Consider the following 16,614-nt stretch of genomic DNA (forward strand, 5'->3'; position numbering starts at 1 on the left):
AGTTTCAATACTTACAAATCTATATTATTGCAACATATCTCATAATAGCCAAAAAAACCCAGCCTGTGTTATCAACTGGTGAGTGGATTTAAAATGTGGTATATATACACAATAAGACTATTATGAACACTCACAATATAGTCCTTGTAGGAAAATGGAGAGAATTGGAGAGCACCCTTTTTTTTGTGCCAGTCTTGGGACTTAAAATTCAGGGCCTGCACATTGTTCCTGAGTTTCTTTTGCTACTTGAGCCACAGTTGGTTTGTGAGCCTCACTAGGCTGGGAGTTTGGCCTAGTGGTAGAGTGTTTGCCTAACATACACAAAGACTGGGCCTCGATTCCTCAGTACCACATACATAGAAAAGCTGGAAGTGGTCTGTGTCTCAAGTGGTAGAGCACTAGCCTTGAGGAAAAAGCCCAAGGACAGCCCAAGGCCCTGAGCTCAACCCAGGACTGCAAAAAAAAAAAAAAGTTTCACCAACTTTTCTGAGTAGCTAGGATTACAGATGTGAGCCATAAGAGCCCTGTTTGGAGATCATTTTGTTAAGCAAAATAATCCAAATTTAGAAAGATGAATGATGTATGTTTTCTTGCATATATGGAATCTAGACCTAAAAAAAGGTGGGGGGAAAGGTGAGGCCTTGGCGGGCAGCAGCAGCTGGTGGGAAAAAGTTGAGGGTAATTGTGCAAGTTGAGTATCTTCTAACTGTATCATATGCATATATAGAAATAAAATAATAAAAATCTAAATTGTAAGAAGAAAATGTGTGAAAAGAGAAGAAAAAGTAGGGGCTGGGAGTTTGGCCTAGTGGTAGAGTGCTTGCCTAGCATGCACCAAGACCCGGGTTCAATTCCTCAGTACCACATACATAGAAAAAAAGCCACAAGTGGTGCTGAGGCTCAAGTGGTAGAGCTCTAGCCTTGAGAAAGTCCAAGGACAGGGTTCATGCCCTGAGCTCAAGGCCAGGACTGGCAAAAAAAAAAAAAAAAAAAAAAAAAAAAAAAAGAGAAGAAAAAGTGATAGGGTAAATCTGATTAAAATGCATTATATGCAAACATGGAAATATCACAAGAAAATTGCTTTATATAATAAACATACACTAATAAAAATTGAATTATATTCAACAGTAATTTAAAAACACTAACCTTAGATTAAATGACAAAATTAAATACCCTGCTGGTTGAAAGTTTTATATTTTTCCTATTACAAAATTAATTTGCACATATTTTCCCAAAATTATATCAAGTAGCCTCTTCTATTAAACAAACAAACAAACAAACAACAACAACAAAAAAAAACAAGCCAGGCATGCTGTGGCTCAAGCTTGTAATCCTATCTACTCAGAAGACTAAGATCTGAGGATTGCAGTTCAAAGTCAGCCTGGACACTAAAGTCTGTGAGACTCTTATCTCCAATTAACCCACCAGAAAATGGGGACATGGCTCTGTGTCTCAAGGATTAGGGTGGTATCTTTGAGCTGAAGAGCTCAGGATCAGTGCCCAGGCCCAGAATTTAAGTCCCACAATTAAAGAGGGAAAAAAAAAAAAAAAAAAGAACAAGAGTTGACTATACCTAAGATTTCTGAATTAACATTGTATCTATGTTTCTTTCAATACTTAACATTTTCTACATTTATTTTAGTGATTGGTGACATGTTGCTACATTTATTTTCTGTCCCCCCCCAATCAATTGCATGCAAATTGCAGGCGGAATGATACTAAATCTCAGCATGGCTTGTTTAAGTACAAGGTCTATAAGACCATAACACATTCCATACTTTTAACATTGGTGTCATGACACAGTGTAATAGGTCAGGTTTCCTAATCTTGTCAGATTTCCGAATGATCCCTTTAGTGGGCTGTTTGTTTTTGTTTTGTTTCTAGTTATTGTTCTTTGTTTCAGTACCCAAACAAGAAATGCATATAACATTTAACTGTTATCTCTCTCTCTCTCTCTCTCTCTCTCTCTCTCTCTGGTCATTTTAAACTAGAACATCTTTACTATACCTTTTATTCTCATGATATTGTGCTTTAAAGAGTCCAGAGCAGTTATTTTGTTTAGAATTGGAATTTTCTGATTAGTTCCCTTTTACCAGGTTTAGATTAAACATTCTTGGCAAGCCTAACGTGGTAGTGCATACCTGTGATTCCAGCACTGGGGAAGCCAAAGCAGGAGGACTATAAATTCCAGGAAAGCATGGGCTACATAGAGAGATGTCTCCAAGAACAAAATAACAAAAACATATTTAGCATTTTGGCAAATAATGCTATGCCCTTACAAGTGGATACCTAGATCTCTCACTTTCAGATAACTTCAACCTTAGATTTTTAGTCTCAGTCCCTTAAAAGGAAAGTATAGCCAAGGGCTGGGAGTTTAGCCTTTTAGCCTAGTGGTAGAGTGCTTGCCTAGCATACATGAAGCCGAGGGTTCGATTCCTCAGTACCACATACATAGAGAAGCCAGAAGTGGGGGCCGGGAGTTTGGCCTAGTGGTAGAGTGCCTGCCTAGCATGCATGAAGACCCAGGTTTGATTCCTTGATACCACATACATAGAAAAGCTGGAAATGGTGCTGTGGCTCAAGGGGTAGAGCACTAGCCTTGAGCAAAACCCGAGGATAGTGCACAGGCCCTGCGTTCAGTTCCCAGGATTGGTTTAAAAAAAAAATTGGAAAGAAGTCTAAGATCTCATGCACATATGGTTAACAGGTCCCCTCTCCATTCTTCTCATAAATATCTTAAAATCTTCATTTATTTTTTTAAAAAATTAGGGCTATGAGTTTGGCCTAATGGTAAAGTTTTTGTTTGGCATGCAAGATGACCTGGGTTTGATTCCACAGTATCACATACATAGAAAAGCTGGAAGTGGTGCTATGGCTCAAGTGGTAGAGCGCTAACTTTGAGGAAAGCCCAATGCCAGTCTTCAGGCTCTTAGTTCAGTCTCCAGGACTGGCCAAAAAAAAAAAAAAAGAGAAAAAAAAAAAGAAAAAGAAATTAAAGAGGATTGGCTCCGAGAATTTCTAAGGAGCATTTGAATTCTAAAATTCTATGACCAACGTTGTGGTAGAAGTAGAACTGGATTTGGAATCAGGAGGCCAGTACTGGAGCAAAGTTCTGATACATATCAGCTATGTGAGCTCATATAAGTCATTTAATCTCTAAGCCTTAGAGATTTACCATGCAGAGTTGGGAAGGATTAAAAGGGTTATTGTTTGTCCAAAATGCTTTATAAACTTGAAGAACTCAGGTATTCTTTGCACACACACATTTGTGTATGTGTGTACCTGTGCAGATACTAAGACTTAAAAATCAGGCGTATCTGTTAGCTTTTTCCATTCAAAGGTGGCACTCTACCACTTGAATCATATCTCTACTTTTGACTCCCCACCCTCTCCAGTTAAACAGAGAGAAGTGTTTAATAGATTTTCATGCCTTGGTTGGCTTTGAACCATGATCCTAAGATCTCAACCTCCTGAGTAACTAGGTTTACTACAATGGAAGTTATAAAACCAGGAAATAAGGGAAGGGGAGGGGAAAAAAAACCAACTAATGCCTAGTAGGTATAGTTAATTGCGTGCTATACTCACTGTGCACTATAGAATTGATAAGTCTGAGTCTCTAAAATATTTGTGCTTGGTCTATCAATGATACTAATACTCACGTATGGAGGCTGATCACTGCAGATGGCCAACTGATTCTGGAATTCCAAAATCCCGGGGGTGGTGAACAAACAGTAGACATGGTATATAACAGCCTTCAGGACTTGTACTCGCTCCAGGTAGTAAACCATTTCTTGTGGAGCTGTCAGGTGCATGGGGGGTGGGGAGCGGGGGAGGACAGCAAACGGAGGCCAACAGTGAGAGGAAGTTCTCCGTTTCTCAGGCAAGCTAGACCAAAGTAAGGTGGGTCGCAGAGACGCCCTCCCCCTTCCTCTTCCTCACTCCGGGCATTCAAGAGAACCAACAGCCCCTCCCCCACCCCCAGGATTATTCTGGGACCTTTTTGAACGGAATTCGGGGGTTGACGTTCATGAGTGCAGCCCAGTCACCTTATTATTATTATTATTTTAATATCGATTATTAAGCAAAACCGGGCAAGTATTTCTTTGGCAGAGGTCCTGCGCGCTCACATGCCCCCTCCATTGGTGTCCAGCCATGGCGCGAATCGCCTTAGCACACTGTCCCCCGTCCGGAAACTCGAGACGTTCCAAGATGTTAGTCTAACCAAGTGGCGGGAAACAGCGGTGCGGTTCAAACTTGCCAAAGACCCTCCCGGCCCGTACTGCTGAGGTGACTGACTGATGGCTGGAGGTTCCCAGAAGCGCGCCGCTGAGCTACCACGCTCTCGCCCCAGTACGCATGCGCGCCTGTCATCCGGGTGCTGGCGGCGGCGACTGCAGGTTGCGCTCGGGTGACGGACAGGGGGCGGGGCCAGTGGCTCATTGTGCGCAGCGTTGCGCGGCGCCGCGGGCCGCCGTGGTCTAAGGTGGAAGTTCGTGCGGCCGCCGCCACCGCCTCCGCCGCCGCCGCTCCGGCACCGCTGCGGCCGCTGCTGCCGCCGCCACCGCCGCCGCCGCCGCCGCCGCCGCCCTGCAGCCCCAGCGGCTGGCCTCGGTAGCGCGTCGCTCTCCTAAGATGGCTGCCGCGACCGGTGCCGTGGCAGCTTCGGCTGCCTCAGCGCAGGCGGAAGGGAAAAAGATCACCGATCTGCGCGTCATCGATCTGAGGTCCGAGTTGAAGCGACGGAACTTAGATTTCACCGGGGTGAAGACGGTGCTGGTTTCCAGACTCAAGCAGGTGAGGCCCGGTGAGGTCCGGGAAGGACCGGGATGCGGGCGGCGCGACGCGGCGGGGCGGGGGCGCGCTTAGGCCGCACTTTGGCGTTTTCCTCACCTTGGCGATCCCAGCTCCGGATCGCCCGCAGTTTCATCCGGACGTGCGGGAGCGGTGAGGCGGTGGTGGGCGGAGGGGAGCGGTCATCGAGGTCGTTCCCACCTCCCCCCCTTTACCCCACCCCGCCCCACTTCACCCCACCCCGCCCCACCTCACCTCACCCCCCCCCCCCATGGTGGCGGCCGCTTGAGCGCGCTCGCGCGTGCGCGCGAGTGTGTGGAAGATGGGACCCCCCTCCCCCGCTGCCCCCCCTTCCCCCGCCTTCCACACGCCTGGCCCGGCCGGGCCTGTGACAGGGCCCCGGGACCAGCCGCTGCCTCTCCCCCCCCACACCCCCCGCCTCCCTTCGCGTCTCCCTCCCCTCCCCCACCCCAGGCGGTGCGGGCTGTGGACCCGGCCCGGACAGCGAGGCCTTCCCCCGGGGGAGAGAGGCGATCGTGGCGACCCTGAGAGTCGCCAGGTGCCTAACCTTTAGCCATGGTGAGCGCGTGCATTCCCTCGGGCTCAGAGGGCATGGTTACTTTGGTGACTTGTACGAAGTTACCGTTTAATCGTGCCCAACCGTTTCCACTCCCCCCCCCCCCATCTTGTGGATTGAGGGTGGCGGTGGGATGGTGGTGGTGGTGGTCAATTGAGGAGTAGGATTCGAGGGGTGGGTAAAAGGTTTTGTTTTTCCATTGGAATTTTTAGTTGTTTTTTTTTTTTTTCTTTTTGCTTCTGCGTCAAAAATCTTGATTTAAAAAGATAATCCTATACATATACATACGTATATGCACATATGTATGTATATATTTTTTTCATTCCTGATGATGAGCTTACCTGGTTTATTTGAGTGAGCGTTGGAATCATTTTAGTAAAGGACCACAGTTAGATTAAAGAAACTAGAAAAACTAGTTGTTTTTCCTTTCAGTGAGCTAGAAACTTAGCTGCTAAAGAACACATTTAGGTTTTTCTCGCCATATGAGAAGCGATGTTTAATTATCGACTGGGTTAGAATTTAAAGCTCTTTATGATTTTTGTTTTGTTAAGATAACCAGTAGTACTGCCTGAAAGTTTCTTAAACCCTTTCGTGTAGGATTGTTCCTTTTTTTTTTTTTAAGTCAGTGGATGAAATAATTGACCATTTTAATGTCTTGAGGCTAATAGTTTGCTATTTTTTTCATTTCGTTTTTATAAAGTAAGTTTAGATAGAATGTGTAGCATATTAACTTCTCTTTCTAATGTAGGCTATTGAAGAGGAAGGAGGCGATCCAGATAATATTGAATTAACTGTTTCAACTGATACTCCAAACAAGAAACCAACCAAAGGCAAAGGTTGTTACGAGTTATGAACATATTTTAAAATATTTTGGTTATATAACTTGCCTCTGCTCTGTGCCACTTGCCCTGTTTATATAGTGCTACTCTGCTGTTTCCTCTGGCACTCTGCCTTGTTGGGTCAAGGAAGAAGGTACTGTTGCCAGGCGCTGGGTAACTTGTAGCCCTTAAGTTTTGGCTGAAGCTAACCAGAAAGTGTTCTGGTTCTTTATTCCAGAAAAAGTACAAAGTTGCATGCCAGTCCTTACTCTTGTGAAAACATGAAGAAGAAATGAACAGTTTAATACATATCTACCTTGTCCCACAGTGGACAGAGTATTGATGAAATTACTACCAAAATCATTCACCTTTTTTTTTGATGTTCTCCCTAGTACGTCATCATTCTGTAGCCTTTATGTTCAATGTATTATTTGACTTGGTGAACTTCTTTTGCACTTATGCCATTACCCATTTTAATGATTTTCTATTCCTGTTTTTATTTTATTTTTTATCTTGTGTTACTGGGGCTTGAACTCAGGGCCTTGTGCTTGCTAGGCAAGTCCTCTACCATTTGAGCCATACCCTCCCTAAAATTACCTTCTCAATGAAAATTTAAAATTCCAATCATACTAACAAGGTAAAGGGAAGTCTGGTAATTATCCATAAAGTTTTAGCCTATAGGAATATCAAGGAAGTATATTTTATAACTTATAAATTAGGTTAAATATACTTTCAAGATAATAGTGACTTAGCCCCAAGTATATATATATATATATATATATATATATATATGTATATATATATTTTAAAAATCATCTGGTGAGTTTTTTGCATAACTATACATTTCTCCCCCCCATGAAGGACTTTTACAGAGAGTAGATATGATCTATGTGAATCCTGGCTCCAGGCTGTAATTTCCAAGCACTGTATGTTAAGGGCATCTGTAGCATTTTGTGGTTGCAATATTACTTCATGGCTCCAAGTGCTACTACAGCTACCCTAGAATAAGAAGATTGAATGGATTAGTCTTGAAAAGAAGTGAATATTCAATTTTGACCTTCATTGCACCTAAATGTCAAGACAAGGCCAACTCCCTGTTTGAGTTCACATTCATGTTAAGAAAAAGGGCTAAGAAGTATTTCCTGGTTGTTAAACAAATGACAGAGAAGTAATGAAGTTTAGAAGAGAAACAAAGTTACCTTGAATAACATTGGTTCATAATGTAACTGGGTATTACTTTGAGAGATAAATTTGTATAACCTAGAAAGGTACCTTGTATTTGGAGAAGCCTGCAGGAGATTCCTCTGCAGGAGGCCATTTCAAAATGGGGAAGCATGAACAATTTGGAGATAAATATGTAAAAGAATTAAGTTTGTGTTGGGTGAGGCTTTTGATTGCTATCATTTATTTGACTTGTAGTCCCGTTTTACCTGCTCAAGTATTAGAGTTGACTATTAATGCTTTTAGCATTTAAAGTAAACTTCATTTTGTTTATTCAGGTCTTGCCTTTAAAATGAATCGCTTGTTTTTTGGTGCTGGGGATCAAGTCCTGGTTACAGCTGTGCTAGGCAAGCCTCAACCACTGAACCATACCCCAGACTCCTCATTTAAATTTAATACTCTTTTTTAATCTTTCTATTTTGTTTTGATTAGAAATTTTATCTTATGCTTAGAAATAATCTCAGGAATTAAAAAAAAGGACAATTTCAATTATCAATTTTTCTATCATATAAGTTACAAAGAAACTTTATTTCAGAACTAAGAGTTCCACTAGAATTGAAAGTTGTGGTTATTTTTGCATTTGTAGTAGTAGCTAGTCAGTATTTGATGAGCCTTACTCTAAGACAACTTTATAAATAGCTCTGGACTTCACTTACTATCCTAAAAATCACATGCATTGCAAGGAATATAATATATATATCCAACTTAAAACTTAGTTTGACTTAACTTATAATTAAGATGCCTGTTTATTTGCTAGTGCTGAAAAAAAAAACAACAACCCCCCCCCCCAAAAAAAAAAACCTGGCTCATGCTAGGCAAGCTCTACCACTTAGGTATTTCCCCTAACCTTCTATGAGTAGTTTAGCTTTTATTAAAACTTTCCTTAAGATAGATTTTCTATATGTTGCCAAGCCTGGTCTCAAACTCATGAGTAGCTGGGATTGCAGTGTGTGCTGCCATATCTGGCCCTAAGTTTATTTTAAATTAAGAGGGTTAAAAAGACTTTCAAACCAAGGATATGAAACATAAATACTGTCTTTGATTGTTAATGTTAATTTTTCTGTTTAGTTATTACTATATATTGTTCCTTAAAGTTCTTACCAGCTCTTATTTTACTCAGTGATATCTACTTTGAAAATAATTTCATTTTTAATTTTTTTCTTTAATGAGTCTGTTTCTCTTTTGTAATATTGGAAATTTTACTAATTTGTTTCTAATGTGCTTTTGGTTCTGAAATTTTATAATTGTAGCCAAGAGTGAAAAGAAAACTTCCTTTGTTCAACTAAAATAGATGTGTTAGGAAGGAATGGGGGAATCTATAGTCCTTCAATGAATGTCCATACAACTCATTAGAAAAGGAAAATAGCAAAGAAAGGGATTTCTATAAAAGCAGATATGTAGATTGGAAAAAAAGAATGATGCATAACAGCTTATCAGGAACAGTAAGCATTCTTAGGGTGTTCTGAAGGTAGCAAACAAAAGTTAAATAAGAAAACAAGAGAGCTTCATGGTTCTGGAAAAGTGATACAGATGAAACATGGAGTTTGTGCTATTAGATAAGTAGAAGATAAGTAGAATAAGTAGAAGGCAATAATTTTCTTCTTTATATATATATATATATATATATATATCACTGGGCATGGTGGCTCACTCCTGTAATTAGAGATTCTTATCTTCAATTAACCTCTAGAAAATGAGAAGTGGGGCTTGGCTTAAGGGTAGGGTGGTAGCCTTGAGTTGAAGAGCTCAGGGACAGTACCCAGTTCAAGCCCCATAACCCACCAAAAAAAATTAAATAAAAAAATATATAGCATGGGGCTGGGAAAAATATACATATATGTATGTATATATATGTATTTTTATATATGTATATATTTATATATATGTATTATATATATATATATATGTGGTTGGTGGTATAGCTCAGTGCGTGAAGCAGCCCTGGGTTCAATCACCACCACACCTCCTTCAAAATAATGTCTGTCTGTCTGTCTCTATCTATCGCTAGATAGATCTATCTACTAGGTTTCTTTTCCTCTGAATTATCTAAAAAAGTCATCTATCTACCTACCTACCTATAGATAGATCTATCTACCTTTAGATACAGTCTTTAGATACATTCTTTAAGTATATTATGGAATATTTTTGGAATGAAGTAACAGGCAAAATTGTTTTGTTCTGATGTTATAACACTAAGCTAGTTTATCATTAATGTAGTCAGTGTTTTTTGTTTGTTTGTTTGTTTCCAGTACTGGGGCTTGAACTCAGGGCCTGAGCACTGTCCTTGGGCTTTCTCAAGGCTAGAGCTCTACCACTAAAGCCACAGCACCACTTCTGACTTTTTTCTATGTATGTTATACGGAGGAATCAAATCCAGGTTTTCGTGCATGTGAGGCAAGCACTCTACCACTAGGCCAAACTGTGGCCCCAAGAATTTTTTAAGTCACCTAGGTGAAAGAGATGAAATTGTCATGATTTGGGTGAGTTAAGAAAGCAGTTAAACAGTGGGCGCGTGGTGGCTCATGCCTGTAATCCTAGCTATTCAGGAGGCTAAGACCTGAGGATCAAAGCCAGACCAGGCAATAAAGTCTTTGAGATGTGACACTCTCATCTCCAATTAACCTCTAGAAAACTGGAAGTGGTGCTGTGGTTCAAGAGGTAGGGCAATAGCCTTGAGCTGTAGAGCTCAGGGACAACACCCAGGCCATAGAATAGGGCGGTTGCCTGAGACCAACAAAAAAAGAAAAGAAAAAAGGCAGTTAAGCAGATAAAGCTCACTCCTAATAAACTTATTTTAAAAGATTATACATGTAAAGTCTTTTGATTTATCAAATAAAGGAATACTGTTTTCTTTTAGAATTTCAGTTTGCTTCTAAACTTAAGCCAGTTTTGTGGTTAATCAGAATATCATTGATTATGTGTAATGAAATCACTGAGATTGAAATATTTTCAGTACATGCAGGCTTTCAAAAGATTTAACATGCTATGTAAAATTTATTTCTGTGAGAAAATGTATGATTTGGGGTTATAGATTTGACAGAACATCTGATATCTATTGTTGTATGTGTGAAAAGTACCATTAATATAGTTCGTTATATGTTCACTCTAAATTTTTCCTAAGTTGTCCCCCCAAAAAGTATATTTCATGTAATGCAGTCTCTGTGTAATTCTTGCTCTTACCCTTTTAAAAACTGGTATGTTCAGATATTTAAAAAAAAAAAAAAGGAAATGGAAGCATGGTTTAAATGGTAGAGGACCAACCTTCAATGGAAAAAGCCAAAGCAAGAGCTCATAGCACTGAATTCAAGCCCCAGTAATGGGGAAGAAAAAAAAAAAAAAGAAAATAATGAGACCTGTGACATTGGAGAGGATTTTGAGTACAGAATTGTCATGTTTCTTGGGTACCTGTTAGTGTGAAAGCTTTGTCATAGCTAGGGCAGCCTTGTTTTATATTTCTGACGTATATGTCATGGGCAGGCAGAATAGGTGCTCAGAAAACATCTGTTGACTCAATACTGAAGGCCATATGTGTTGTCTTAACTGCTTTTTTTTTTTTTTTTAAATCATCCCTTGGTGCCTATTTTAGTTGCAGTTTTGTAAGAAGCACATACATCAATCTAATCATCTCTACTGTCTTATAGAGGAGTTCATTTTGCTTCTCCTTACCTGCTGATGGGTAAAGTTTACCTACTTTTAGAACCTATGTTCTATGGCATTGTGCTTTTATTATTTCCTTATCAAGTTGTTGCTTTGCTGGAAACTTTTGCCTCCTCACCTTTGCTGGAATATCATCCATATTCAGAGGATATTATATCAGGTGTTTGCTTTGTAGTGGTGACTGCAGCCAGTAAAACCTGCATTGTTCTTATCACCAAGGTACTTGCGTGTCATCAGTGTGGTATGTAGCAGTGATCCTGGAGGAGAGAGTTAGAATTTGCTATATAATCCCTAAAGACAAAATGTTTCCTGAAGTAGGGAGAGAAGACTTTAACTCCTCCTTTTCTTTTCCCCAAACTCATATAAAAGGTTGATTGGGCAGGAATTGCTGAAAAGTGTTTTATATACTTATTAAAACTAAAAATCTTTTAAGGTTTGGTGTCATGAGGCTGTAGTAGAGTTGTGACTCACCTGATTTAATGTAATAATGCATTTATCTCATTGCACACATTTGTATTATTATGTGATACTGTTTCAGAAGCCACTGTGTGTGTGCTTGGGCGTGGGGGTGGGGTTAACTTCATAAATGGGAAGTCTGTTATCTTACCTTTCTAAAATTTGAAAATTCTGAAGCTTATGTGGCTCCATAGGCTTCATTAAGAATTTGTGGACCTGTGTAAATTTTTATGTATAGATTAGGTGCTATTCTCTAGCATTGTCAACTTTGTATATACAGTTATACTTTGATTCCTAAAAGTATTTAAGGAAGAACATTTTTCATCATTTCAAAGTTTAGGATGTCACTGGTTAATTTCACTTTCATTTTCTGATTGTCTGATTTATCAGACAATGATTATTGTCCAATTTATTTTCTGCTTTTTTTCCTCAAAGACTTGGCTCTACATTAAACTTTTAATTTAGCCCCTTCATCAAGTACAAGTTCTTTTAGAGCCAGGTTACATTTCTGCAGTTTATGTCAGATTCCCAAAGAACAGAAGTGTGGAAACTGAGTTCATTAATTGGCTATTGGACTTTTTTGTTTTTGTTTTTGTTTTTGATCGCACAGGCCTAAATGAAGCAGATGTAAATGGTGACTAACTATACAAAAATGCACTGAGAGTCTAGGCCTCATGGCTCCTGCTTGTAATCCTAGTCCTAGCTATTCAAAAAGGTGGAGATCTAAGCATCACAATTCGAAGCCGGCCTGGGCAGGAAAGTCTCAGACACCTATCTCCAATTAGCCAGCTGAAGAGCTCAGGAACAGTGCCCAGGCCCAGAGCCCAAGTACCAGGACTGACAAAAAAGAAAAAGAAAAGAAAGAAATAGCACCTTGAGCAAAAAGACGTCAGGGACAGTGTGTAATAACACAGCAAGTTAGGGACCTGTAGATATAGTTTGTGACGTGAATAATTTTATGAGTATAATCTTTTTTTTTTTTTTTTTTTTTTGCCAGTCCTGGGCTTGAGCTCAGGGCCTGAGCACTGTCCTTGGACTTTCTCAAGGCTAGAGCTCTACCACTTGAGCCTCAGCACCACTTGCGGCTTTTTTTTCTATGGATGTGGTACTGAGAAATCGAACCCGGGTCTTCATGCATGCTAGGCAAGCACTTTAACCACTAGGCCAAACTCCTGGCCCCTGAGTATAATCTTACTTGCAAGATGGAGTTGCACTTGAGGCTAGATATAGTACTATGTCTCCTCTTACCTTTGTCTCAGTTGACTCTAATCATGTTCAATCTAGAATTCAACTTCATTATCAGTGAGGAAATAGGCAGTGTTTGAAGATTTGATGATTATGTAGTATTGTACTGGATTCTGGACTGGACAGTGCATATCATAGAATTTAAAAATGAGATTGGGCTGGGAATGTGGCTTAGTGGTAGAGTGTTTGCCTACTATGCATGAAGCTCTGGGTTCAATTCCTTAGTACTACATAAACAAAAAAGTCAGAAGTGGTACTGTGGCTCAAGTGGTAGAGTGCTAGTCTTGAGCAAAAAGAAGCTCAAGGATGGCACCCAGGCCCTGAGTTCATCAAGCCCCAGGACTGACAAAAAAAAAAGAAAGAAAAGAGGGGGAGGCAGGATTTTTTCATAAAGGAAATAATTATGTGGTAATTTATAATTCATCATATGTAAATCAAGCCCCAAATTTCAGATTTATGAAAACAGTCAAAATCTACTATGAAATTTCATTTTTCTGACAAGCTGTTAGGCCATTACACTCACTGTATTGGAAAATCTTGTTCTCTTCTGAATGTATTATTAGCAACATGATTTCTTCAATCTCACTTTCTTCCTCTGTGTAAAGTGAGCATTTCAGAGTAGTTAGAATGATAAAAGAGGTACATATATTAGTATATGTAACAGTTCTTGTAAATTCCAATTCTACTTTCCTGTACGTAAACCAAAGCAAGCGAAACTCTCCATGGAGTGTGACATAATGTAATTTATCATTATGCTGAGTGCTGCTATTTCAAAGATAATACTTAAATTGAGTTAATTAACTCCTTACTTAGACTAATGCCCTGTAAGTAGGTCATAATAAAATGTAGTGGAGAGAATTTAGGACTGAATTGAGAAATCTTAGATTCCAGTCCTGGCAAAGCCATTTGCTAGTTTAGGGTTCACTTGTTTTTTTTGTTGTTATTTTTTTTTGTTTGTTTGTTTTTTGTGGGTCATGGGGCTTGGACTTGGCCTGGGCACTGTCCCTGAGCTCTTTAGCTCAATGATACTGCCCTACCCTTGAGCCAAGCCCCACTTCCCATTTTCTAGAGGTTAACTGGAGATAAGAGTCTTAGGTCCTTTTGTGCCCAGGCTGGCTTTGAACCTTGATCCTCAGATCTCAGCCTCCTGAGTAGCTAGGATTACAGGCATAAACCCCTGGGCCTGGCCAGGCTCACTTTTATAAAGCTGCTTCAAGTAAAATAGTACTATACTAGTAAAATTAATTGTAATTTAAAAAAAATGTGCTTTGCAAATGATCAGGTTTTTTTTTTTTTTTTTTTGTTTTTTTTTTTTTTGTTTTTTTTTTGTCAGTCATGGGACTTGAGGTTGGTTTGTTTGTTCGTTTTTTGGTCAGTCATGGGACTTGAACTCTGAGCCTGTCCCTGCGCTCAGGGAGGTTAACCCTGAGAGGTGAATTGGAGATAAGAGTCTCATAGACTTTAGTGCCCAGGCTGGCTTTGAACCTTGATCCTTAGATCTAGCCAGTTGCTAGGATTACAGGCATGAGCCATTTCCCCGAAAGGTAGAATTATTATTTTTTTGCATTGTGTAGCTTTCTTTAACACATTAGAAGAATTTAGTAAGCTAATTTTAATACCATATTTCTAGGCCAAACTTCGGGCTAGACATCTTTATTTTCTTAAATGAGTACTTTTTGGTGAACAGGTTTTCTTGATTTTTTTTTTTTTTTTTTTTTTTTTTTTTTGCCAGTTCTGGGCTTGAGCTCAGGGACTGAGCACTATCCTTGGACTTTCTCAAGGCTAGAGTTCTATCACTTGAGCCGCAGCACCATTTCCAGCTTTTTTTTCTATGTATGTGGTACTGAGGAATCGAACTCGGGTCTTTGTGCATGCTAGACAAGCACTCTACCACTAGGCCAAACTCCCGGCCCTTTCTTAATGTTTTTATAGTTATTTCTGCTCTTAGACTTTCAGTTTTAAGTAGGATTTTTTTTTTTTCCTTTTGCCAGTATTGGGCTTGAGCTCAGGGCCCTAGCGCTGTCCTTGGCTTTTCTCAAGGCTAGAGCTCTACCACTTGAGCCACAGCACCACTTCCAGCTTTTTCTATGTATGTGGTACCAAGGAATTGAACCTGCATCTTTGCGTATGCTAGGCAAGCACTCTACCATGAGGCCAAACTCCTGGCCCCTCAAGAGGATTTTTATTTTTGAACATTTTCATTTTTCAAAAATCCCACATTCAGACAGGTGTGGTGGCTCATGCCTGTAATCCTGGCTACTCAGGAGCCTGAGATCTGAGGATCAAGGTTCAAAACCCGCCTGGTACAAAAGGACCTGAGACTCTTATCTCCAATTAAGCTCTAGAAAACAAGAAGGGGGGATTTGGTTCAAGAGTAGGGCGGTAGCCTGGAGCTGAAGAGCTCAGGGACAGCACCCAGGCCACTCCATGACCCACAAAAAAATCCAAAAACACAGAACAAAACAACCCACATACAAATGAAATTCAATAGTAAAAAGAATGATGATAATAGCAGGGATTTTAGTATACTAGAAATTTGTGTAATGTGAACATGCCAGTCTGTTGCATAGGACATACATACCACACTAAGCTCCACCATTCATTTTTTATTTGCTTCTTGGAAGGGCATTGGGTATTCAGTGAAAGAAAAAAGAAATCTTTTTTCCCATTCTTGCTTTTCATATAGTTGGAAGGAGCAGTGCTCTGTTTCATTCATTGAAGAATTTTGAGTTGGGAATATATGAAAGATAGGGACTGGAGAGGAGACTAGGGGAAGGAGGTAGCTCAACTTTTTTTTTTTTTTAGTTTACCCCAACATGGAAACCTTGTATCCTCAGGGACATTGAAGATTGAGCTTGATCTGCTTGACAGGCATGGTTAGTTGGCTTTTTATTGGGGGAGGGGGAGGGACCCACTTACAACTAAAAGAAATAAAAAGTGGGGCTGGGAGTTTGGCCTAGTGGTAGAGTGCTTGCCTAGCATGCACAAAGACCCGGGTTCAATTCCTCGGTACCACATACATAGAAAAAAGCTGGAAGTGGCGCTGAGGCACAAGTGGTAGAGCTCTAGCCTTGAGAAAGTCCAAGGACAGTGCTCAGGCCCTGAGCTCAAGCCCAGGACTGGCAAAAAAAAAAAAAAAAAAAAAGCTTTAAATGTTTCAGTGGCTGTAGTTTTTTATTTTTTATAGCTCATTTTAATACCATATTTCTAGGCCAAACTTCGGGCTAGACATCTTTATTTTCTTAAATGAGTACTTTTTGGTGAACAGGTTTTCTTGATGTTTTTTTTTTTTTTTTTGTCAGTCTTGGGGCTTGAATTCTGGGTCTGCGTGCTATCCCTGAGCTCTTCAACTCAAGGCTACTGCCCTACTCCTTAAGCCACATCCCCACTTCCGGTTTTCTGGTGGTTAATTGGAGATGAGTTTTTAGTGCCCGGGCTGGCTTTGAATTGTGATCCTCAGATCTCAGCCTCCTGAGTAGTTAGGATTACAGGTGTGAGCCACTGTGCCTGGTTTAATGATAGATTTGTGTGTGTGTGTGTGTGTGTGTGTCAGGGGCGGGGGTTCATGGGGCTTGAACTTGGCCTGAGCTGTCCCTGAGCTCTTCAGCTCAAGGCTATCACCCTACCCTTGAGTCAAGCCCCAATTCTCATTTTCTAGAGGTTAATTGGAGATAATAGTCTCAAGTTCTTTTGTGCCTCGGCTGGCTTGGAGCCTTGATCCTCAGATTTTAGCCTCCTGGTAATGATAATTTTTTTTTTTTTTTTTTTTGCCAGTTGTGGTGCTTGAAGTCAGCCTGAGCACTGTGCTTGGACCTTTCCAAAGGCTAGAGCTCTACCACTTGAGCCACA

The 16,614-nt window shown here is 40.4% G+C and overlaps 1 protein-coding gene across 10 annotated transcripts in view; it reads left to right on the forward strand.

The window, feature by feature from the left end:
• Positions 1-4,606: 4,606 nt before the first annotated feature.
• Sltm (SAFB like transcription modulator) overlaps positions 4,607-16,614 on the forward strand; it is a 48,360-nt gene continuing 36,352 nt past the window's right edge. For 4 of the 10 annotated variants that reach the window (XM_090358310.1, XM_090358312.1, XM_090358311.1 and 1 more), the window contains exons 1-2: positions 4,608-4,794; positions 6,117-6,204. In XM_090358310.1, coding sequence (XP_090214436.1) covers positions 4,633-4,794; positions 6,117-6,204 — 250 coding nt within the window. In that variant the 5' untranslated portion in view covers positions 4,608-4,632. Of the gene's footprint in view, positions 4,795-5,285; positions 5,371-6,116; positions 6,205-16,614 lie in introns of those variants that run through there. The other 6 variants (XM_090358306.1, XM_090358307.1, XM_090358309.1 and 3 more) reach the window with 4 other exon arrangements.

Source organism: Megascapheus bottae, chromosome 25 (genome assembly GCF_031878675.1).
Source record: "Megascapheus bottae isolate mThoBot1 chromosome 25, mThoBot2.hap1, whole genome shotgun sequence".
Lineage (NCBI taxonomy): Eukaryota > Metazoa > Chordata > Mammalia > Rodentia > Geomyidae > Megascapheus > Megascapheus bottae.